The 25797-nt window shown below is 38.5% G+C and overlaps 2 protein-coding genes across 2 annotated transcripts; one reads left to right on the forward strand and one right to left on the reverse strand.

The window, feature by feature from the left end:
* Window positions 1-840: 840 nt before the first annotated feature.
* Window positions 841-17836, reverse strand: LOC125876519 (E3 ubiquitin-protein ligase UPL1-like). The gene is made up of 16 exons (XM_049557719.1): window positions 17505-17836; window positions 16034-16129; window positions 15723-15929; window positions 6714-14642; window positions 6313-6630; window positions 5940-6141; window positions 5574-5860; window positions 5163-5476; window positions 3842-4979; window positions 3601-3747; window positions 3432-3512; window positions 3066-3291; window positions 2843-2982; window positions 2281-2387; window positions 1978-2150; window positions 841-1331 (listed from the first exon to the last, which is right to left on the reverse strand). Exons 1-15 carry the CDS (start codon window positions 17535-17537, stop codon window positions 2048-2050), a joined length of 11328 nt encoding a protein of 3775 aa, XP_049413676.1. The 5' UTR covers window positions 17538-17836; the 3' UTR covers window positions 841-1331; window positions 1978-2047.
* Window positions 17837-19798: 1962 nt separating this feature from the next.
* LOC125875601 (poly(A)-specific ribonuclease PARN) lies at window positions 19799-25521 on the forward strand. Its single transcript, XM_049556585.1, has 7 exons — window positions 19799-20226; window positions 20973-21103; window positions 22643-22971; window positions 23279-23392; window positions 23671-23797; window positions 23879-24149; window positions 24596-25521. Exons 1-7 carry the CDS (start codon window positions 19856-19858, stop codon window positions 25398-25400), a joined length of 2148 nt encoding a protein of 715 aa, XP_049412542.1. The 5' UTR covers window positions 19799-19855; the 3' UTR covers window positions 25401-25521.
* Window positions 25522-25797: the final 276 nt, after the last annotated feature.

Genomic DNA, 25797 nt, shown 5'->3' on the forward strand with positions numbered 1-25797 from the left:
CTTATGTGTCTTCTGCCCTTTCTTTTATAGTACGTCCCAAAAAGAATGTTACATTTTCATAAGTAGAACACTAAGGTCTTGCTATGGACGAAATTTGAGGAAGGACCAAATTACAAAGGTATATTATACGTAATCTTATTATGCATTTTTGCAAAAAAAAAAAAAAAAAAAAAGAGTTTCCACTTTCCACAATTCGAACCAGCTCCTAGGGTCTCCATTGAGGATAAGTTCGTTTGACATGACAAGTTAATGTCACATGATCAATAAGGTACTTCTAAGTTTCATTAGCTGATTAAAACGTAGTTGTGACATCTTACAACCAAACCAACAACAAACAAAAAATAATAATAGTAGATTAGAGTAGATGACATGATTAGTATAGGAGAGGATGTTGAATGGATGTATGGTACATACTAATCAATAAAATCAAAAACAAAACTATCCAAAATAAGGTGAAAATGACCTTCGTTGTGAACAAGATGGAGACGAAGTAGAAAAATAGTAGGTAGTCAAGTGTTGGGTGACTCCCTCATCTGTATTCTCCTAAACACCTACTATCTTATTTTTCGGTTTTAGTATTACCTAATTTCATTTATTAGTTGTTGTTGCTAATGTTCTGTTTTTCATTTTTTTTTCAACATGCCATCTTTGCTACTATATTTGCTTTATATACTGACTCGTAAAATGTGAAACACAAGCTGAAGGTCTAGCAAAAACAAGTCGGTTGACATGATTAGTTTAGGCTTATGGAAAGGTACAAGTTGAAGGTCTCACAAATTTCATGATAAGACAGTAGCAGTGAGGAAATCTAATCAAATAGAGAGATAGACAATGCCAGGATAAAATACTTAAAAGGGCGACCATGTTCGCCATTTCCAAAAGAAATACCAGATCAAGTATAGCATTATAAGCTGATGTAAGAGTTGATCTGATGCCAATCGGTGATCATAGGTAACTAATTAAAGTTCTAAAGCATGAAAGAATTAGCACCTACCCATTTCCCAAAATAAATGTAGACCTCCTACACTAAACCCCCTGACAAAAAGAGAACGACTTATCTACACGGGGATGATATTAAGGCTGTAGGAGTGTCTTCTGAATCTGTTGCAATGGAAGGAACAACAAAATAACAGAGCTCCTCGCCACTGTGCAAGAAGATCACCACTTGTAATGCATAACTCACTACCCTCAAGATACTAAACTGCCATGTACATGACCAGAGTGGTGTGGCCAACTACCTAGACATCCTTGAGGCAGGCTGTGCATGGACTCAAATTTGTAAGCAATACCACTCCAAATCTATGTTGTGCAGTTGATGTCGATCAGCCAATCTGCATGAGACAAAGTGAAGGTCATCAGCATTTTTCTCTGCTGAATTCGAGTTTAATTGACCAGTAAATCAACCAAGCAGAAGACCTATTATAAGTCTTAAACTTGATAACTAGAATCACCCAATTCGTGTAAATTAGGTACGCATGACAATGGTTCAGTAATTATATGTTTAATTACTACTTGAGTGGGGCAGTACAGGACAGGAAAGCAACTAGAACACAACCCAAGTAGGGAAATTAGACAATGAGAAAACAGATGGTCAAGGCACACTAGCACCGAAGTTTCAGACGTGAACATGCAAATATTTGAGCACATGTAGAAACCAAAGTCACATATATTTCCGTCAATCACGTATTAGAAGGCATGCTTATCATAGGACACCCACAGGAATCTGCAGACACCCCACAGAAGTGCAAATCATATGCCATCAAGTAGAGCAAGCTTTAAGCACTCAACAAATAGACAGAACTAATGGTACTCCAACAACCTTTAAAACAACCTCATCTAAAGAAGGTGAAGGAAACAAATTTCGACAGATCAAAGAACAGAATTCTCATCACTTGACAAAGCAGTGAACAAGTGAGGTGTTTCAGTTACCAACTACAGCCAAACAAGAGAAGAAAAATGAAAAGAGGACATACTTACATTTACATGGCAATCACAGGGTGATCAAATATATGCAATTTTCAGGAAAGCTGCACAAGGGAAGCTTGTCTCAACCAAAACCAAATCCTTCACTAGCCTCATGGATAGCCAAAAGCAACCGTTCTTGAAGTTGTTCTTTGGAAGTATACTCCGGAAGGTCAAGTTGGTTGAAGCTGGAAGGAAAAGACAAATGACAGTAAGGGTCACTAAAGCTTTGCTGTATACTATCACCCAGATGGCATCTACTTAATTATGAGCGAACTACTGATAAGCATACAATAAGTCTGATATACAAGCACCAACCAGGTATGTGCAGATGGAAGCCTCTCAGGAGCTCCATAAGCTTTGTGAATCTGAAATCTCTGAGGGCCAGAAATCCCTTGCAATGCCTTGAAACCCTCCAAAGGAACCTAAGGCCAACAGCACTCACAATTAATCACAACGAAGAAATCCACAGGGCACAGACATTTACAGGGGAATGTGCATGCACTATACTAAGTAAAACAACCAAAGGGCATACAGAACCCTGAACCACCAAACAAAGGGAAAGTAAGGTCTTTTTTTAAATGATTGAACAGTAGATATACTGGGGAAACAAACATCAATCTGCAATCACAAATTACCAGAATTCAGCAACACATAACAGAATTTTGAGCACCTGGATATTTGGTTTGCAAAGAGAAGAGGATCTTTTCTCAAGGAAAACCATCTTTGGTACAAAATTGATCTTTACTAAGGTGGGAAAGGAGGGAGAAAGGGGTTCTTGTAAGTTTGGTTCCACATCAATAGAAACAAATCATATTGCCATTTAGCAGATTCTATATGTGACAAAAAAAAAACTGTGGGTACAATGATATCTACTAACCTTGGATGTGCCGGTCACAAATTGAAGAAATCTTGCCATGTCTTCCTTGCTAAAACCTTTAACGACCTCCCAAAACCACTGAACAGCAGTAGATGCTGTGGTATATCCAGTATATTCAGTGTTGGCCTTCAGATCTTCCACTGCATATAGAATCATTATAAGAAGCTTCATAGGAAACAACATGGTGTATACACAGCAATGGTGGAGAAGCATGTCCACTTACTGTCAATTTCTGGTAGACCACTTATCAAAAGTTCAAGCTCTTTATCATTGAAAATGGAGATAAGTTCACGTGGTACCAATTCACTGAAACCTTCAAGGAATGCATTTATTTGAGGGCGAATAGCATTTGTCAGAATATGGTCAGCAACGAGATCAACATATTCGTGCTTTGTCTCTTCTGTGACCCTTATATTTCTTCCTCCAGGTTTAAGCTCATAATCAGTAACCTTGATCATGCAAGATTAAAAAATAGTTACTTTAGGTATCACCTGAACAGAGCAATATATGACTTGCTGTTGCTCATTTGGCTTTTTTCATTCTTTTTTTTTTTTTTTTTNGGGGGGTTCAAAACGTTATGTATACTGACCTCTGTTTTCTCATAAAGAATGAGTTTTTCCTCATCTGCGTCCATGCTAAAAGTCAAATCTGGTATATCACTCACATCATTCTGGTATAGGAAACCAAGAAACCATCAGAAGTTCCATAGATGAAATAGTAGATCAGTTACAAATTACTGCATCTTAATAAAATCTCACCTCCAGCATCCACTTCAAGTTCTTATAGTAATCAGGATCGACAGCCTCTATATCATGATATGTGACCTTCACACCAAGGATATGTTTGTAGAATGACCGGGTAAAATGAACATCCAGCAACTGCCCGTCAAATAGTGCTTTGGCAACCTATAAGGAGTATCATATCAAAGGCTTGAGATTAAGATGTGAAACAAGGATAAAATTATGGCTTGGATATTAAAATTAGTTCCAGAAGTCCTACCACACGGCCTACAAATTTGAAGTATGAGAGATGTTCAGTTTGATAAACAGAGTTTGGGTTAGGTTGGAAAGTTGCATTATTCCCAACAGTTGTAAACAGCAAGGCTCCTTTGTCAAATATGACCCTTGATAGCAATTGATACCACTCTCTTGTTAAACCACCAGCATCAATACCCTCTTCACCTTGAAAATGCACATTTAACCGTCCTTTCAGGTCTTGATTGGGTCGCATACGCAACTGATTATAAGAATCCTCCAACACATAAGCCCGCCGAACACTAATTCGCAGAGGACCTGAGAGGTGCTGTTCATGCTGCTGCCTTATTCTGGAGCGAAAATAAGCTCTTTTATTGTCAAAATCAATAAGCCGTGGGGCTTTCAGCATCACACAAAGTGATTTCTCCAGTAAGCCGGGGTTCTGCCTGACAAAAGCGTTAAGCAAGCGCCTATGCTTTTCCGCAAATCTTACAAATGTTACAGCACCATCTACTCTTTTATGTGAATCCCCAACAGACTTGGAGGACAACTTGACTGAAGTACCGGCTAATTCTTTCACTTCTCTTGCAGTTGCATTGATATGATCTTGCTGCATAATAGAGATGTTTGCCTGAAGCTTCTCACACAGAACAAAGAAAGCCTCAATAAAAGGTAACAGACGCTGAGTTCCAGGGGGCAATGGAGAAGATACAGATGAAGCACCGGCTTCATGTATATGCTCCCCAGTGTTGGTACTTGTCATAACTGTAGAAGAAGTGCTCTGGGTGAGCTCTAACTCCATGGTGCCTATGCATTCACTCAGGCCTTCCCACAAAGGTTCTAGCGCAACATTTAACTTCCACATGATGTTATGCTCATCATGTTCTTCCTCCATAGATGTGTCTGTATTGCCATCAGCAGAAGCTGTACTTAGTGAACTAAGAGTTTGTAGTACACGAAGGACTGCAGCTCCAGCCATAGATCCGGCACTCAATCCCAGCATATGTGTATTCTTAAGTGTGATAAGCTCTTCCACAGCTGACTTGCTCAGCCTTTGAGTCAACTCTGAAAGTTCAGAAATGAAGAACTTCCGATGGGGAGCAGCAACTGAGGCTAGCTTCTTCAACACCTCACCCGCAAGCATGTAAACTTTATCTGAGAGCCTAAACGATATACACTAGAGGTCAGATAGTTACAACACAACATTTATCTTACAGAAGTGAAGAGGAAAGATAAACCAAAATGTTAAATCAAGGAATAGAAAATGAAAGATTTCAAATCACGAACAGATAGAAACAAAAAATATTTAGGCAAATCAAGGTACAGAAATTTAAATAGAAAAATACCCTTCATGACCAAGAAGACAGCAAAGATTGTGCAAATCAGAATGTGGCAGCTGCAAGAAGATGTCATGAATGTTTGTGCTTCCATTGGCATCAGATGCAGGGTTGGCAGAACCAGTGCCACTATCATCTTGAGGGGACTTTATGTCTGGCAACGCAGGATCTTTCTGTATATCACTCATAGTTTCATTGCCATCAGGATTATTAGAACCGTCAACTGTTTCATTATGAGAACGGTCTACTGTTTCTTCAGAATGAGACTGACACTCCATCTTGGATGCTGCAGTATAGACAACTACTTGAAGGAGTCCCATGACCTACACAGTACATTCAAGGAAACAACAAATGTATCTGAATTAACTATCGCCAGACCTAAATATTTCAGTAGCATCAAAGCATTTGACCACAACCTACCTGTTCAAGATGTGCTATGCTGCGCAAAAAAAGTGGCTGGTTCAAGAGCTTCAGAAACAAAACCAATGGAATATCCCTCTTGTTAGAGCTTCTAAAAGGATTGGACGAATCTCCTCCAACAATTTTCTCCTTGCCTTTGTCCCTCTTGTTTTCCAAACACTTCACATCTGACCACTCTGGAATAAGTGAGAGATCAAAGTAGAAAAGAAGACTGGCAACAGCAGAGTGGTTGGTAGCGAGGTAAGTTAAGATCTCCAGTATCCGCCGCAATACCAGTGGAGGAAGACCTGGGAAATGACTTAAATGGTTAGCAACAGACCATATGTAAACAGAGACCTACAACGTCACTTAAGAAGAGACAGATACCATCAAATAGTTGTGATCGTCCATAAACAATATTCGACTGACAGCCATAAAGTCTCTGTGAGTTAATGGTTGTTAAACCACCAACAGCCCCTCCAGTCTCGGGCTTGATAGCTTCAAGAAGAAGGTGGACTAGAACTGCTCTTGTACTGCTATGCGCAGACAAATTCAACAAGAGTCTTTGCAACAGACCTTTCCCAAGAGGCTGAAAACAAATATTGAACGTCTCAGTTCAAGTTGTTGAGCACACATCGTAAAATATAAAAACCAAATTATTACAACGTCAATTACAACTCTACAGAAGCAAGCCAGTTGTTTGATGACAGAAGCATTTCCATTTCAAAGGTGCTTGATCGGTTGATGCGAAGCAATTTACCTGTGCTAATCGCAAGAGGCGGATCAATGCTTTCAAGCCATGAGCATCTAAAAGTGGCTCGCCTTCAAGTTCCTTCAACTTCAAACTCTCTGAAAAAGAGGATGAAGCCCTCCGGGCAATTGTAACACCCACACCCCTGTCCATAACTGTCTGTCTGTCAAATCCCAGACCATTTCTACGACCATGAAGCCTGTGGCTGCCTCCAAACAAGCTGCGTGCTTGGTAATGACTCATAGCTCTGTCCCGAAGCATTTGCGCTTCAGCGAGTAACGTAGATGGCAATGCTGACAAAACAGCTTCTGATGATGTTAACAGAACCTGACAAACACCACAAAAAAAAAAGCATAAACAAAATGTTATAACATTCAGAGGAATGGGCCGAAAACACTCTAGGTACAGACCTCTTCACGCAGATCAGCTGGAAATGTGGCTATGATTGAGGCATTATCCATTTCCACAGGCTGACCTTCAGCCTGCTGTACGACTCTTTGAGCACGTTGTTGGGCAAGAACTTCTGCTTGAATATCCGGAGGGAGAGCAGCTAAAAACTCTGGATCAATATCTTCAGCTGTCGGTGCTGTATAAGTTGGAGGTTGAGCCTGAGCCTGCTGCGATGCAAGAACCTCTGCCCGAAGTTCTTCAGGAAGTGCCTCTAGAAAGGTTGGATCAATAGCATTTGCAGTAGAAGCTTCATTATTCAAACTAGTTTCATCAGTTTGACTAGCATCTTGAACTTCCTGAAGGTTCTGAGTCACTGATGGAACCTCTGGCAGAATAGGCAATGGTGGGTCACTCTCCCTTTCTGTTTCTGTACCGTGCATGTGTATATCTGTATCCTCCTGAACTACAGAAACATGATGAGCACTGGAATCCAGCATTGCTTCCCCAGATATTAACAGTGGCTCATCAGTTGCACGACTGTCTGTTACAGTGGTTGTGTCATTGTGTACATCAGACGAGGTCACATTGCATGTGTGTACATCCCCATTAGCAGTCCTATCATGCATCGCAATGCCTTCACCTTGTATAGATGACACAGCATAACCTGCAGTTCCCTCTATGTTATCACTTGGATTTGCATTTCCTTCTCCAATCACCATGCTTCCGTGACCATCATTTGACCTGTCCAATAGTACATTTTCCATAGGATCAACAGCTTCTGGGAATTCACCTACCTGATCAGCAACAACCTCCAGATTGTATTCTTCCCTTTCACAAGACTGAACTTCAACTGGTTGACTAGATTCTTGCCCACTATTGTTATGGTGATCATCATTTTGTTGACCAGCAGTGCTATCACCCTCCATCTGCTGTTGATTCTCACCAATTACAGGTATGTCCTGCTCTCTCTCCAGCAATCCAACAGGAGGATTAGTAGCTGGAGCAATTCTGCTTAGTTGACAAATGAACTGCTCCTCAACCATCTGGGCAATAGCAGCAGACTGACCACCTGCTTGGGGTTGACCATCATCAGTCCACCTACCATCACCAGGCCTCCGGCCTGGAACGTGTAGAGACTCCAAACCAACAGAAAAGTCAGCCAAAGGTGGGGGTGCTGCACCACCGAGTCTGTCACTGAAAATGCTAGACGGCGCCCTATCAAATGGGAGTACTGGAGAATCAAAAGTGTAGAACCGAGCTACATCCAGCCTACCAGCAGATAAGGTTTCTGAGTCTCTGGATGAGTTCCCAAGAGATGACCAGACAGGAGCAGAGTCACCAGGCTGTGATGGCCTCAAGAGGAGAGGATGTTGCAGACCAGTAACTTCAGTAACAGATTGTTCCAAATTCCTAGTTGTTTGGCGCCGGCGCTCAAAGCCAAAGGTCCTGCGAAGACCAAAGAGGTCATCAACGTTCCACCCTTCAATTGTCTCACCTCCAACATTAATAAGGCTACCACTTGTTCCAGATTGCCCTAAAACTTGTAAATGGTCAAGGCCATCCAAGGCTTCCCTCCACCTAACCTCAATAACTCGATTTTCATGAAACTCATCATCCTCTTCATCAACCATGTCATCATTGTATTCACCTCCCAGGCCAGTATCATCATGCTCTTCCCCATCTGTATCAGCCAGAGACATCAAGCCAGTGCCATCTTCAGCTATATCTTCATCCTCATCCTCACCCTCATCATCATCCTCGTCATCCTCACCGTCATCTCCCATATCATCATCTTCTTCACCCAGATCATGATGTGCCCTATTCTCAACGTGGAAACCCATGCCAATTTGCTCTGTGTCATTCAAAACACCATTGTCTTCCATCTCATCACGCATGTAATCCAACCCAAGCTCGAGAGGAGGATCGCCTGCATTTGCTTCTTGCTCAGTTCGCAATTCTTGCACCACGGACGGGTCTGTAGTCACATTCTCATTGCTGTGATTCTCAGAAGCACTAGGCGTCAGTTGCCCTGCATTTGAATTAGGAACCTCCGGCTGGCCGCTTCCATTTCCACTTGCCTCTATATGTTGAAAGGCTGATGTTGTATTCACCTGATTATCCGACCTACCATTAACGGCAGTTGTCTTTTTCTTGTTCACAGAATCAGTTTTATAAAGTTGCTCACTAGCATTGGCAGCCCTTGTTAGGCTTTCCAATGTTTTAAGAATTAGATTCACAACTTTTGGAGCATCAGGGTGATCCAAATCAATTGCTTGAAGGACACCAGATAAGGACTGAACCAATCCTCCATCTATCATGCTTTTGGCTATTTCGGGAGAACAACCAGAACCGGGTAGGTCGCCTGAGGATGAGTTCTTGGACAAAATGGAGTATGCCAGATCAACAAAAGCAAGGACCTTTTTATCTGGCAATAAACTGCTACGGGCAGAGTTGCTTTCAGACTTCACAAATAAAGACAAGGCTTTCACAAGTTCATTAATAACCCTCCTACGACCTTCACTAGATCTACCAGACAAAACTACGAGAAACCATGAAGCTTTTTCAGACAGCTTGTCTCTCCATTCATCAGGTCCTGCAGATTTATCGATTGAAAGGGGAAGAAGCCGTTGCAACACATGATGAATAATACCGCCATGACCAGGATTCTCTAGCTGATGGGTTCCCCGTAGTTGGCACATCTCCAGATCCCTTCTCAGGATAACCCCAAGAGCATGTACATACATCATAAGAATGTCACTCAACAATTTGAGTACAAAAGTAACTTTAGCAAGCCCTGCTGATTTCTCTGATACACTGTCAGACTGAACCTCCCGCACCTCATCAACCTTTGATTTCCCCTTTACTCTAACTATGGGCTCATCAACCTCCATAGCACAGGCGTTTCCCACATAATCTTCAACCAATCCCTGTGTAGGAAATGCTGCTACTATTTCAAGAAGATGATCAATTACCTGAGAAATATTTGCAGGGATCTTTTTGTGGCTTTTAGAACACTTTCCTGATCCATCATGGGCTTTATTATCAGAAATTCGCACACACTCATTAGAAGCTCCAAACTCAACAGATGTTTTGCCTTTCTCTTTCTCTCTCTCCTTGTCTTTCTCTTTTGATAAGACAATGATAGATCTCCCTCCAGATGATTCCAGCTGGCAAACCGCACCCGCAGCTTTCACGAAGACTCCAGGGTCTCGACATATCACAGGTGCCATAGATGTTAAAAATGTTTTAACAGAAGTACGACCAGCATGACGACTTCCACCAAGGGTCTGACGTATCTCCATCTCCATGGCTGTTTGCAGGGTCTGAGGATCTTCAAGAAGATGCCTAACAATGGCAGATGCCATGGTGTCATATCCAGGGAAGTAACAAGATCTTGGGAGATCAAAAAGAGAAGTCATTCCTCCATTTTCAAGAAACTGAATGGCAAGAGCATGTGTTTTTGTCAAGCGTGCACACAGCTGAAGAGCAGCCTGCATAACCATGGCTGGCGCACGTTGTTTAACCAAGTCACAAGCAAAATCAAGCACCTTACCACTCTCCTCTATACTCAAATAACCAGTAGGTTTCCCAAATAGTTTCTCAAAACCAATGGATGATTCATCATCCTCGGAGACTAGAGTTGACTTCTTCTCAATAACTGCTTCAGGAACTTGGGATGGGAGATGCTCTTCTAAAGATTCTGGTAAAGATGCAGCTATGACTCTTTCAGTGTCATCACCGGAGATCTTAGGCCTAGTTTGCAACATATTAAATAAGATTAGCAGCAGTGCACTGATGCATCTAGGAACCATAATCTCATTTTCAGCTCTAGCCTTGAACTTCATCAATATCTCAAGTACTACAGAGACAATATCATTCTTTGCCGCAATTTCCCGTATATTTTCATCTTCAGAAAGAAGCAATGCTAAAGTATGTGTTATCATACACAAGGCACCAGTGTCCCTGGAAAATTCCAGCTGGCAATCTTTCAACTGGTGAATCATATATGAAGTCACTTTTGCACGATCTTCTCCTTTGTTCCGACTGCAAAGAGTCACAAGTAAATCCATTAACGGGAAAGCCATTGAGTCGGCACTCTGAAACAACTTAATTGTTGCAGCAAGGACATCTTCAACAGGTGGTGGCTTAGTTTGTTGTTCTTCAGATAGAACCTCCACCGTTTTATCAATACTGTCGGCTTTGGAAGTCTCTGATGAATTCCCAAGTGACAAGGCAAGTGCACGAGCCAACTCATCATCTTCTTGAGCAGGATCTTCAGCATGACTAAACAACCACTCCATAGCCATCTCCACACTGTTCGTTTCAACTCGTCTTAATGCCTCCTCAGCTCTTCCTCTTGAAAAGCCCATCTCAACAATGGTAGAAATAGTAGTCTCATCAGGTGGAGGAGCCATTGCACGTGGGTTTGCAGAACTTGATGGCCCACTGCGATTTCGTTTCACATCCCCAACACCACAGTAGATGTAAGTTATAAGCATAATAATAGAATTAATAAACCCTGGATTACAACTGGGGAACATCTGATGGTTCCAAATAGGAAGTGTAACATCTAGAACCTGAGACTGCAGCATACGGACAAACACTTCTGGGTCTCTTGGAACAGGAAACAACCCAATAGACAAACCGACAGCAACTGGCTGAACAAGTAGCTGCGCTTGGGATGTTGAAGTTGGAGACAAGAGCAAAGCCGAATTGACAAAATATTCAAGCAAACGGCAATAACTCTGCAGAGTACCAAGCAGCCACGAACTGTGAGATAACTTGTTTTCCTCACCACTGTTTTCAGGAACCATTCCAGATGTCAGTACAGAATACGGAAGTGTCCACAACAACTGACTGGTTGCTTCAAATGTTGTCAGAAGCTCCTTAAAGGTTCCTTGGGCATAGAAATTGTTAATCATGGACGCATAACAGGTACGACGCCTTGCATCAAATGTTAGGGTCAGCATATCATCCACAACCTTACCAAGATATCGACACTTGACAGAAGGTGGTATATCAAGCGCAGTGGCATCTGGATATCCTGAGAAACCAAGAGCCTCCAGGAAAACTTTGGCTAAGGCAGTTCCTATGCTCTTTGAAGCTGAACTTAGAGATCCTGTTTCAGTTCTCCGACGATTTGGAGATGTAAATCCTTTAACAAGAGCCATAAAGAAAGAACGCATGCTAGAAGCGAGCTTGTTCAGATTATCTAAAACCAGAACACTGGGAGGTTTTTTCTTCACCTCCTGGATTGTACTCTCCACAACACTGGGAGCAACTTCAGAATCAGCTTGTAAACTTTCCAAATGCCTACTGGTCCTTCCACCACGAATTCGTGCTAACCCATGTCTACTACGACGATTAAAACCGTCACTTGAACGAATTACAGAAAGAAACTCACGTTCTACCCCCCATTGAGTGTGAGAACTATTCCTAATAGAAACAGGATTCATGTATCTAACTGAAGGAATATTAGTCTCGTCATCACTGTCTCTACCTCCTATATTGGAAGAACCTGCTTCTACATTTTGAGGCTCTACTTCCACGTTCTGTTTCTCATCCACCTTAGAATCACAACACAAGGAAATTTGCCAAAGCACTTCCTTATATGCTCTCCCAAGATCCTTTAAGACATCAGCATCTGCAGTTCCTAACTCAGAAACCACAGTAGTACTTCCCTTCAACAAAGAATTGGAGAGAGATAAAATACCTTCAAGACTTGAAAGGTTCTTCAACACAGTTATCCTCTTAGCAGAGTCCACCTTAACAAGCTGATGTCCTTGAATTTGAACTATAAGTTCATTTGTTAACTTCAAATGTTCTCTTAAAAATGAACAGACTGCACGAGCAAGAGAAGCAGAATGTTGTGGAGAGAAATTCTTAAATGCAACAGATAAGGTCTGACCCATAGAAACAGAAAGTGGCAAGGCAGGCAAAGTGAACAGCTGCAGAACAGCTTCAATTCCTTTCTTCTCAACAAAAATACCGCATATATCAGAATTCTGAAGAATTGTTTCAAGCAGACGAGCAGCATTGCTTATACATTCAGGAAGAAAAGACTCTATGTTTGGTACCAAAGAATCAGAAGATGGTTCGACATGCTCCAAACTTTTAGCCTTTTGTGAGTCTTGCTCCGGCAAAACCACACCCCTATCCTCACCTTCTGTTTCCATCGGAACAGGGTTAGAAGAACTAGGACTGTCAGATGAGGGTGTAATAGCTTCTAGAACAGATCCAAGTTTTGCAATCTCCTTCAAGATCTCAATCATAGTTTCCACTCCAGGTCCACGCAACGAAGAGGTATGCCGCATTAGTTCATCCAGGCCACTAGACAAAGATCCAGTAGTATCTCCACTAAGGGCTCTGACATATGTTTTTGAAGTGAATATTTTTACAAAACACCTCAAAGCATTGCGATCTTTCACAGCCTGAAGACCATTGTTATTCAAGCACAATGCATCTAAACACTGAGGTATGCAGGTGATAGCTTCTGCAGAGCAAACAACCCCATCCATAATGGCATCAATGAAGGCAGAAGGAAGACCAGCTGCTTCCAATACAGGGAAGCAGGTGGGATCTTTGTGAATAAGATCACTCATCACTGTTGCAGCAAGATGAAACACGCCTCCACCAAAATCCTTAGCTCTTCTGAAGATTATGCTCAAGCATTGAGGCAACAAACTCTCCTCTGAACCATAAATACGAGCAGTGGTTCCAGGAGCATAGGTTCCCAAAGATATGGCACGTAGTAAAGCTTTCATCAGTAATCGCCGATGATAAGCAACCAACACATCAGAATAAAGTGTCTGCATGCTGTCTGGCTCGGAAGAAGTACCAGCAACAATCTGTGAACTATTAAAGTCAGAACTTTCGAGATCACTACTAGCAGTTGCCAGCTTTACACCATTTTCAACACGAGAAACTTCCACATTAAGGCGTGCTATGGTGTCATCCAAACCTCCCAAATCTCTGAATAGTGCAGCAGCTGGATTACTATAATCCATGAATGCCTCTAGAACATGAACAGCCATGCTAACTAAATGCAAGTGTTGAGGATCCGTATCTTTAAGTAGTGGTAGAAGAGTAGGGATGAACCCTGCTTCTCGCATTGCTGAGCACCCAGATGAAGATGAGACCAAAATGGTAACAAGAGATAACAAAGCCTCAGCAAAAAGAACAGACCATTTTGAGGAGTTGCTAACAATGGAATCAATGGCCTTTTGCATAAGGCTAGAAAGAATGCCACGATGCCCCCCAGATGTTACAGCTGTCAACACACTTGGCTGGCGTGACCGATCTTGACAGAGAGCAACCAAGGAAACCAGACCCAAAATTCTAATCTTCTCAGGAACCGCGTCTTCGTAGCTTAATAAGGTAACCAACTCATTAATGAACTCTGGTTCACTGTTGAAGAATGAAACCAAATCATCTGAATCACTGCATGCTTGAACAAGAACTATAAATGCATAGAGGCGTATGCAAGTGTACTGCTGTCGAGAAGCTGGGGAACTGAATGCCCTAGCATACCGCAATCTTGTCAAAAGAGGAAACCTCAAACTAGGAGGAACCTTGTACTGCAAGACTAAACTGTTCAAAAGTTCAAGATCTGACTCTTTTCTGTTGCCAATGTCAGGCAAATGGATGATCTGTAAACCAATGGGAGCATTGGACTCATCTGAAGACTCCGTAGCATAGAATTCAAAATGTAAGGTGCGGCCTAACTCATTAGCACTTGCATCAGAGCTGTCCTGCAGAGCACACGCAATTAACCCAAGGCCTTCTTCTTTTCCTCCCCAACCCTGTGCAAGAGCGAACAGCTTTGAATTAAGAGAAGCATCTCTAATGACATATTTCCCTATTGTTTTCTTCAAAAAGGCAGCCAAAGTTTGCAAACACGCCTCAACCACATCCGCATCGGTGGAAGCAAGCAACGCTGACAAGTGATGCTGCAGCACCAAGAGAAAAAAAAAGAGCAAAAGTTCAAATTCAAAACAATATAAAATTTTGTAATGTGCGTAGGGGATATTATTAAAACACCAAGAACTACATTGTTTTACCAGATCAAGAGCAAAAATGGAGACCGAAAGAGTTCTAAGATGTTAATATACATTATTTTATTCAGAGAAAATAGGCACTTCCTACATCTTAAAATCAGTTCAGAAACTAAAACTGAATAATCGCCCTTAGGCATATAAGTTCATCAACAATACCACCACAATATGTGCCACTTCTAACCTATGTAAATCCACTTTACTTTGCTAAGCATAAGATGAAAAGCTTAACAACCCCTTATCTTTGCATCCACTGCTCACATGGTACGTACTAAGGAAAAGACGCTGATAAATAACTCCACATATCTAAAGATAGGAAAGATACATCTGATACAAATCTGTCCCCAAAAAGAATCCAGAATACAACAAGACATGCACTTCCAAGGAAATAGAGCCAGGAAACATTACCTTCTCTAGTCTATACCAATTGATGACTAGAAAAAACTAATTGGCGTGCTAATGTCTATAAACTTCAGAGTATTTTATGATAAGGTAAATGATTTTAAATTCCATAGCTTATATCCTTGTATTACGCCATTGCATGATGTAACTCCATTTTTTATTTTACCAAAAACACATATTTGCTATCGTTGTAAAAGATCCTAGAGACTCCATATTTACTATTCTCCAAAAGCATCCTCCACTAATCCACCTTGTTTCATTTAAATAGTGAAAATGGAGTACCAAATATTTATTTTATTTACAAATTATAAATTCTTTTATGACCTAAGAATAATGCTGAGCGTTTAACACTAGAGGAGAAAATAATGATTCAATAGTAATCAAGCTTTGCAAGAAGAACAATCCAATGCTTAACCATAGTGCTAAGGTAGAGAACACTAACTTCGAATTACAAAGAACAGGGTAACATGCAGACACACAGACAGTTAATTATATGCCAATACGTATATTCTTTTTCCAGAATAAAATCAGGAGCAACAAAATGAAAAGAGTCGCTTTAGGCATCTTCAGTACCTCATATGAGCTATAGAAATGCTTATTTGTGCAGTTCTCCAATATTATCCTTATAACACGAAGGACCTGGAGGACAGCTTCCCTTGGAAATTGAGGATCAGATTCCAGAAAGTGGTCATCAAATTGCAAATCCTTCCTAGACTTGATGTATTTCTCAAAAAAAGTATCAAAGTGATTAAACAGGTCAACCCAATGATAAAAATCACCCTGCATACACAAGAATAAGAACAGGGAAAATAAATTAAGATAGGAGAAGACGTGCAAAAGGGGGGAATAGTATAATATCGTCAACATAAAATCTGTATAGGTACCTTATCGAACTCCCAAACAAAACTTTTCAGGGGTTCTTCTATATTCTCTAATGGAGTAGCAGTGATGCTACTGACAAATGATCGGATATTTGGAGGCTGAAAAAGGAAGGGCAAAAACAAATTTGATCAGTGCACATTTAAATTTCTTTTAAGCAATATATTTTTAACATAACTGCTGGCACATTTCAAAACAGCATCACAAAATCAACAATGAAATATAGTGCTTCAAGAGAACATCTTTCCCTAAATTACTCAACTAAACTTCTGAACTTTGATAAATGAATCCAGGCTGAAGTACATTAATGAGCAAACATCATTAAAATGATATCCTGGAAACTACAAATAAAAGAAGATTTTGGGATGTTAAGTCCAAAATTCCACAGATCAGCCTGACAGCCCTGACTATGCAATTTCTATGATTAGTATATTGTTGGTGTCATTTTTGAAGTTTAAAATGCAGATATCTAAAATCATATAAGCAATCGCACCAAATCAAAATTTGAGACTTGCTGTGATTTCAAAAGAAAAAGGGAATGTTGTTCAAATTACTAAATGTGCATATAAAACATTATTAACCGCCATGCGAGTATCAGGAATGAATGCCTAACAAAATACATTTTAGATATTCTTGGTTTACTAGAAGATACACTAACAAAAACCAGACTAGCTTTTATATACTGGAGTACTAGTCTACACCAACACAAATCAGATTGATCTCAATGGGGCGAAACTTTTCTCTTTGCCAGTGAAAGAAACAGTTGCATAAAAATCAACCTTCTGCCAATATCACCGCAGGTACTTCACACCAGTCACCATGGTGCCAGTAGCAAAAGAAGAGCCCTTGGGCTCCAACCAGTTGAAAAGTGCAGTTTCAACTCCAGAGAACCATAAACTTATAACATATCAATCAATCAACTACTCCACGATACCGAAACATTCCAGCTACATGGTATAGCTATAACATATCAATCAATCAACTATTCCATAAACCTTCACATAACATATAATCAAAAAATCCTAAGCACACTCGTCTAGTTAGATTAAACAAACAATTAACAAAATTCAGCTCACGATATCTTTAAAAAAATCAACTTTACAAAGAAAAAAATCAATTTACATCAAATTAGTATGATCAGACATTAAAACATAAGACACACATACAAACAAACCAACCTCCTATACTTCACACCAGTCACCATGGTGTCAGTAGCACAAAAAAGACCTCTTGAACTCCAACCAGTTGAAAAGTTAATAACATATCAATCAATGATAGCAAAAACATTTAGGGCCAGCTATATGGCTTAAGCTACAACATATCAATCAATCAATTCCATAACTCCAAGCACACATGTCTAGTTATATTAAACAAATTACTAACAAAATTCAACTCGCAAACCTAAAAAACCACGGAACAATCGCGCTTCGAATCAATTCACGTCGAATTAACATATGATCAAAAATCAAAACTTACCACTTCTACAGCCCTCCTTCGCTTTAACTTCATTTTTATATCAACCAAGTGATAAAACCATTGCCGAATTCAGAAGAAAAACGGTTGGAACAGGCCGATTCCTGAACGAGAATGGATCCAATAAAATCGAGAAAGGTATGAAGGGTTTGGAACGATCAAAATTGATATATGTAAGTTTTCGATTGAATAACACAAATTGGGGCAATGAGGTTTTATGAAGATCGAAGCGATTTCTAGGGTTTTCGAGAAAGGGTTTTTGGTTAAACGATTGGTAACTGAGGATCGCGGAGAGATAGAGGAGAAAATTGAAGAAAGATAGAAAGCTGTGGAGTGTTGCCACTTGCTTTCCTATATATATAGGAATTCCAAAGAATTTTGAGGAAAAAAAAATATATATATAGGGAAATTTTTATTTTCTGTTTTGTATTTGTGAATGTGGATAGAAATTGAGAAATATTAAACTATAGGGTATAAGGATTTGTTGATAAATTGTTTTTTTACTTTATATAGATGAAATTTACGTATATTCTATATCAGGAATGTCGCTAGTCTATAAGAATATAAAATATTATTTTATTATTTTGGTTTTTGTATATTACTCCTATATAGTTTTCGCTTTGAATTTGTCAAGATAATTTACTGTTTAAGATCAAATACGAAATATATAATTAAAGACAAAATACTTATTGTTCTACTGAAATTTGAGATGATTATGTTATTTTCACATACTAATAATTTAGTATAAATATCACAAAATCTATTATATATATGGTTTTAATTTTTTTGAATTGTAATTTGGTGTAGCATGCTAAAATATAATTAAGATATTACGTTGGTTGAGATTATTGGTTAGATTCATTTGCTCAATTTAAAATATGTATACATAAAGTGAATTAAGATTAAAATATAGTTTTTAATATAGATTTTATTTTATTATTTTGAATGAATGAATCAAATTTCAATATTATCCATTAGCATATAATATATATTGTGGTAATCGGTGAGTATAACCAAATATTGAATAGTGTTTTCTAAAGTTGAACATGTCCTATGTGATACATTGTTAATATATGATATATACTATGTGATATTATAAAAAATTGAGTTTTAAAAAAAAATAAAAAAATATAAGTATCATTAAGAACTATAAAAAAAATATTCTTGAAATGAGGAGTCGATCTTGTGATTCTCTTTTGGCAAATAGTATAGATTATGGGGACATTATAAAGGATTGAAAAGTATTTTTTGCGAAGGGATACATTTGTTTTTTATGATGTTCTTTTAGTATATTGTATATATCACATGGGTATTATAGAGCAATGGATTCTCTTTATAGAAAATGAATCAATACTTTATGACATCTTTTTAGTATATGATATATCTTGTGATTAATCATCAATGATATTGTATGATATGTATTATATGGATATCATTAAGGACTAAAGAGTAATTTTTTCTGAAAGGGTTGAATCAATCTTCCATAACATTCTATCAGTATATGATATATAACACATGGATGTATCATAAAAAATTGAAGGGTGTTTTGATGAAAGAATAAACCAATCTTCTATGATACTCTGTCAATATATATATATAATTATCACAAAGAATGGAGGGTCTTTCTTACAAAAATGAATTGTGCATTCATGTTAGAATAATTATTAATATACCCTAATCAAGAATAATTTGATTAAACAAATCTTATCTATTCATTAATTTTAATTTAATATTATTTTTTCTTTAATCACATTAAGTTCTCTTAACGTTATTTTTCATTCACCATATTAATTTTATTTGATTCTTAAGATGATAAATATTTTGATTTTTAAAATTTTATACATAATCATTTAGTTAATTGGAGAGAGTCCTACATACTTAAAATTGGAAAATTATTTAGTAGTACATGCTTAAGCTTTTATGTTCGGTTTGAGGTAGGTTAACACAATATTTGAGGTTGATTGTTGATTTTTCAAGAGTTATTATGAGGGTGTCCGATAGAAAGATGACTTATCCTTGAAGAGAGGTTTCACGAGCCTCGTTACAAAATAACCTCGATTGAACTGATCCTAAATTACTTTAAGCTACACTGGGATAGTCCATACTCAGAGGCCCTCGAAGCTAAATCTTCGATAAAGAAATATTTACTACTCGACCATAATCTTTATTGGTATTCATTGTTGATAGTTATTCAAAGGCATAAATATGCTTAAAATATAATCATAAGGATTTTAAAAAATAAAAAAGATGAATAAAAAATATATTTAGATTTTTTTGCATTTACAATTTTCTCCAAAAGAAAAAAATTAGGGACCTTCATCCCTAAGCTACGAACGCGAAGGCCTAAGCAGAGAATGAAGAAGCTGTGTATGTGGAAATCTTTATCAACTACGCGCCAATTATCCCACGCTCCGACCACCGTTTTGACTACGCGCCGCCGCACACTCTCTTCATCTTCTTCCTTCGATATTAAGAATGTTACCAAATCAAACTTTGAATCAGCTCTCAAGGACCTACGAGGTCTTCTACGGGACGCCGATTTCGTAGCTGTAGACTTGGAAATGACCGGAGTCACCAGTGCACCTTGGAGAGAATCATTCGATTACGACCGGTATGATATTAGCTACCTCAAAGTTAAGGATTCCGCCGAAAAGTTCGCCGTCGTTCAGTTCGGTGTTTGTCCCTTCCGGTGGGATTCTCACAAGCAATCCTTTATCGCTCATCCGTAAGTTTTCGCTCATCCTTCTCGTGTTTGTTCAGTGAAGGATACAGAGAATCCCATTCAACTAATTTAGAACTGATCTTCTAATGTTTCTCTGAAGGATGTAAAGGATAAGTATAGTTTACTGCAACTAATTTGGATTTGATGCTTAGTTTATTGATTGATTGATGTCTTTTGTCCAAGTTAATTCTTTATAAACAAAGAAATTGATTTATTTTAACATAAAGTGAAATATCATTTTTTGTCGAAAAATGCTCATTCGCAAGGAGAAGTTTATCTTAGAGCCTCGATGAGGACACTGAAGCACACATTAAGCGAGGCAAAACACTCAACATGTTTTGAGCCTTGCTTCAGGGCATATGGCGCCTTCGACAATACTGTGAGAACCGTCTGCATTATTTATGGTTGAGCCTGTTTGTCCAAGTAGGGAGATCAAGTGAGCATTTCAGTGTTGAGAGAAGGAAAAGTTTGTTTCTTTTGCTTTTCATGAAATACAAATCATCACCTGTTTAGCAGCAACCTATAAGTTTGACTTCGAGATGTTGCATATTGCATTTTCTGTATCAATGCTTTTTTAAAATGGTAACATATCTGCGATGTCAATATCAAGTCCTCTCTATTTGGGCGTTCTGCCCAATACGGGCAGAATAAATGTGTTTTTTCAAGGGGAACAAGCAGCATAGATTGTCTTTATCGGTTAATGTTACATTTTGACTTTTCAAATCTGATACTCTGGTTTCTCTTGGCAGACACAACTTCTACATATTCCCACGGCAAGAAATTCCTGGTAGCAACCAATCCCGTGAGTTCCTTTGCCAGACAACATCACTTGATTTCTTGGCAAAATACCAGTTTGATTTCAATTTGTGCGTACGTGAAGGTAAGTCCTTAACACCTCCGTTTGCTCTCTTGGACAACTTAATGAGATCATAGTATGTTGTGATTTGGCAATTTTATATTAGTTGCTAGTTTCAACCTATGTGAGTCCACATCTGCTTGTCTGAGTCATATGAGGTTGGTCCAAACTCTGACTGAACTTGTCTATAAGCCTATGACTCAAGTTGTGATGGTGATCCTGAGATTTGGTATACCAAATCAGATCAAGTCTCTTGCTATCTTTTGGGTTTTAACTTTCTCATCTTACCAAGATCTCCAGTGACTATAATTAAAAAGAAAGGTTTAACTATCAAATCATGAATACCAGCAAACCCATATCAACTTTTAAATGGTACCATGGACTTGTATGTTTACCCAGAAGAACAAATATGGAATTCATTTATTCATATAAAATTCCTTTGGAAGTACATTCTTTTATTAGTTAGTGACCACCAATATCATCAGATTTTTTTTTTGATGAAGTAAGTAGATTCATTTCAAGGCATCAAGAAGATGCAAGCTTTACAAGGATAGATCAGTTAAGCACACAAAAAAAAGGATTTGTAGCCTCTTTCTAAGCTATAGAGCTAACAAAATCCAAGAAGAGTTCTAAATTATTTACAGGGGTCAGTTTGGACCAACTAAAAATGCTAACTAGACATCTGCCTCGCAAAAGATTTCTAGAAGTTGAAATTCCATCAAAACATCTTTTGTTCCTCTCTGTCCAACAACAACAACAACAACAACAACCCAGTGAAATCCCACTAGGTGGGGTCTGGGGAGGGTAAATAGTACGCAGACCTTGCCACTACCTCGTGGAGGTAGAGAGGCTGTTTCCAGGAGACCCTCAGCTCAAGAACCACATCTCAAAATGACAGGAGAGATATATATAAAAAACAAAACAGCCAATACAAAAGATAGCGCATAATCAACAAATGAGACAAAGACATCAAGAAAGATAAAGGGAGTGAAACGCAGTAAACAGCATAAGGTAAGGACTACTCCAAACGCTAACAACCCAAACCCTCTCAAGGGAAGACACACGCTAGCCCTACTAACCTTCAACCTTAATACGCGATCTCCACTCCTTCCTATCTAGAGTCATGTCCTCGGTAAACACCAAAAGATAACACCAATATCATCAGATTTATCTCCAAGTAGCGCTCTGATACTGTCAAATTTGGTTGGTGAGGTGTTATACTTTGTTGATTTTGAAGCNACCATGGACTTGTATGTTTACCCAGAAGAACAAATATGGAATTCATTTATTCATATAAAATTCCTTTGGAAGTACATTCTTTTATTAGTAGTGACCACCAATATCAGCAGATTTATCTCCAAGTAGCGTTCTGATACTGTCAAATTTGGTTGGTGAGGTGTCATACTTTGTTGATTTTGAAGCATTTAGGATTTTAAATTTCCAGACTAGGTCACTATTTGGTTTTATATAAGAGTTATGTACACATTGAGTTTCAGTTTTGCTAGCTCAATTATATCTTCATTTGTTTCATTTTTGAGATTTTACACTTCTATGTAATCTCAGGAATCTCTTATTTATCCAGAAGCCAAGAAAAGGAGGCACTGGAACGTATAAGTTCAATATACATGGATGAATCATCAGATTCCGTGTTTGGCTTGAGTGAAGATGCAGACTTCCCACTGGTTAGGATGGCAGATGTTCTATTTGCTGAGAGAATGAAGAACACAATAAGGGAATGGCGTGATAGTTTGTTAAGTAAGGGAAGCAGTAGCTCTGAAATTAAACAAATATCAACTGATCCAAGTCAGAGATTTCAAATGGTTTTCTTCAAGACCCGTCCAGGCCTTGCCCTTAGTGATTTTACTTCTCGCCAACTAAGGGTGATTAAAGCGGTAACGAGCTCCTCTTCCATTTCATTCTTTTCTTTTTGTACTATACTCAATTTATGATGTGAGACTGTCAGAGCGTCTTCTTTTATCCAATGTTAGCAACCGTTCACTTTTTGTCTAAAGGTCTGTATAAGAGGATGCATTCTTTTTATTTAAGCAGGAGGTAATCACTTACCCGGCAATAGTATCAGTTAAACCTTTTCTTTGTTCTTCGGCAATTCCTCAGAAATGAGAGAGGTGCTAAAGTATATAGTAGTTGATATGATATTGTTTTGTGATGATGATTGACTTGGTGACCTTGAAAATGCAGGTCACTAAAAAGCATTTCAAAGATCTTGCCTATATCCGAGTAGCAGGTGAAGCAGCATCTCCACAGCAATTGATTGTCTATACAGATTCCAATGATGACAGAAATCTACTGATGGTAAGGCATAAAAAGGCTTTGATCATACAGAAATTCTTGTTGAAACATGATATGGATGCAATGAATACATTTGTGACTGTTGCTGTGCTATTCCAATTTTTTTTTAGAATCTATGAGTACTAGTAATAAGCTTCTTTGTTTATTAACTGCTGTTATTCGTATCATTTTTCCCAATATGAGATCTATTCTCTTCATTTTTTCCAATATAAGTGACTCCTCATCTTCTCAGTACATTGATTGCATCTCATCAAAGCTATTCATGTCTTAATATCAAGTAGAAAGAGGTGAAGGACGGCCTTCGTAAAGAAGCGGAAATGAAGGTCGAATCTGCTGTTGGATTTCGACATGTTATTGATCTTCTTTCATCAAAGCGAAAGTTGATTGTCGATCACAATTGCTTTCTTGGTAAATATTTCCTTTTTTATTTATGGAAAGGCTACATTATGTATTTCAAGTTTTGCTCAACACTTTATACAATGAATGCAGATGTGGCGCATATGTACAGTAAATTCATTGGTCCACTACCTTCAACCGCTGAGGATTATGTATCTTCCCTTCAGAAGCTCTTTCCTACCATAGTGGACACCAAGATACTCTTGAATGCAAACGGTGTTTTTCGACAGACTTTAAATAAAAGCAACACCTCACTATCCAGAGCATTTGTCTCTATCTGTCCTCATATTGCTTTAGGTATCAAAACATCTAGTTTGGCTGATAGACCATGTGTAGACGTGGAGGTTCAAGTAGATGAAAAAAGGTTACCACCAATCCTACTCTACTCTTGAGACTGAATCTACGTGATGCAATTTGTTATTTCAGTACGTGCTTACCATTTCCATTTGCTTGACTGTTTCTAGCGTGACAATTGATTTTGATTTACATCTTTTATGCATATCTTTCTTTTTCTCCTGTTAGAATTCTGCATGCATTTGACACTGTGATGTTATGTGTGTCTCAACTGTGTTTGCTTTGCATCTTTGGTCTATTTGATTAGGATTGTGAAGAAAAAAATTTCGCCTCTTTCAGCACTCCTATAGCATTAACCTATTGTGCTGTATCTCGATTTATAATCAAAATGAACAATGTGAATAATCCTTGTCACTAATTTTTTAAGTTGATTTGCAGATCCTCGTACTGGAATTTATAAATCAAAATGAACAATGTGAATAATCCTTGTCGCTAATTTTTTAAGTTGATTTGCAGATCCTCGAACTGGAACTCAGGAGCCAAGCATGAAGCTGGATATGATGCATTCATGACTGGATGCATTTTTGCACAGGCGTGCAATCATCTAGGCATTGATTTCACCCTCCATGTGCTTGGTGGAGATTTAGCAAAGGAGACAAAGCTTCAGAATTATATCAACCGCCTTTACCTTAGTTGGGTTAGTGGTAACGTCATTGATCTAAGTAGTGGGAAATGTACACCAGACTCCTCAGCTTCTAGTAACCTCAAAAGTCGGTACCAGGATATCTCATTTCCTAGCATCATTCTGTTGTGGGGATTGCCATCTAAACTAAAAGCAAAGGAGATAAGAGCTTGTATAGCACAAGCCTTTGGCCCAAGTTCTGTTTCCTCAGTCTACCATTTGGATGAAAGCGCTGTCTTTATTCAGTTTAGCAAGCCAGAACTGGTTTCTAAGTTTCTAGAATTGAAGGAAACTCTAAGTAGGAACAGTGATCCAATTTCCGTGTTGCATCCTCTTTCAAATATTCTGAACGGAGAAAACACTCACGCAGCTACCTACGATGTATATCAACAAATATGCAGTTCATCCATCTCAAAGAAATTATTCGCAGATCAAGCTGAAGCTGTTGGTATCAAGCACAAAACAGTGTCATCCAGGGCAGAACGAGGGAAAAAGGGAAACCAGGTATTTGATAAAGAAACAGAAGTTAGGATGTTCGATGAGAAAGCAGATGATCTGATGAGTTCACCATATGGCTGCTCTGAAACAGATCGATCAGCGGAATCTTTTTACCTAGATGAAGTTCTGGCAAGCAAATAGAAGTAGTTATGCCTAGTTTATGTATCATGTATATCTAGATCATTTTTGGCCAGGTATAGATATTTGTTTCTCTGATACCTACAGCATGTATAGTGAGATTGTTTAACACAGATTATCAAGGAACTAAAAAGATCATTCTAATGCTTCTTCATGAGCAGACATCAATCTATTTTGTCTCTTCATTTAAGTGTTCATTTCTTTCTGTTTTAAAATTTTTTCTGGCCTTCTCCCTATGATAAGTTTTACACAATGCTAAATGTTTATTTTTTTAAAATTTATGTATATAACAAATTTAAACCTCCTTATCTTTTTTCCTATATATTTGTTTTTATATATTTTAAATTTTTTAATAAAAAATTCTGATCCTGTCATTGTGTACAAAGTTCTATCATATATA

Source organism: Solanum stenotomum, chromosome 9 (genome assembly GCF_019186545.1).
Source record: "Solanum stenotomum isolate F172 chromosome 9, ASM1918654v1, whole genome shotgun sequence".
NCBI classification, from domain to species: Eukaryota; Viridiplantae; Streptophyta; class Magnoliopsida; order Solanales; family Solanaceae; genus Solanum; species Solanum stenotomum.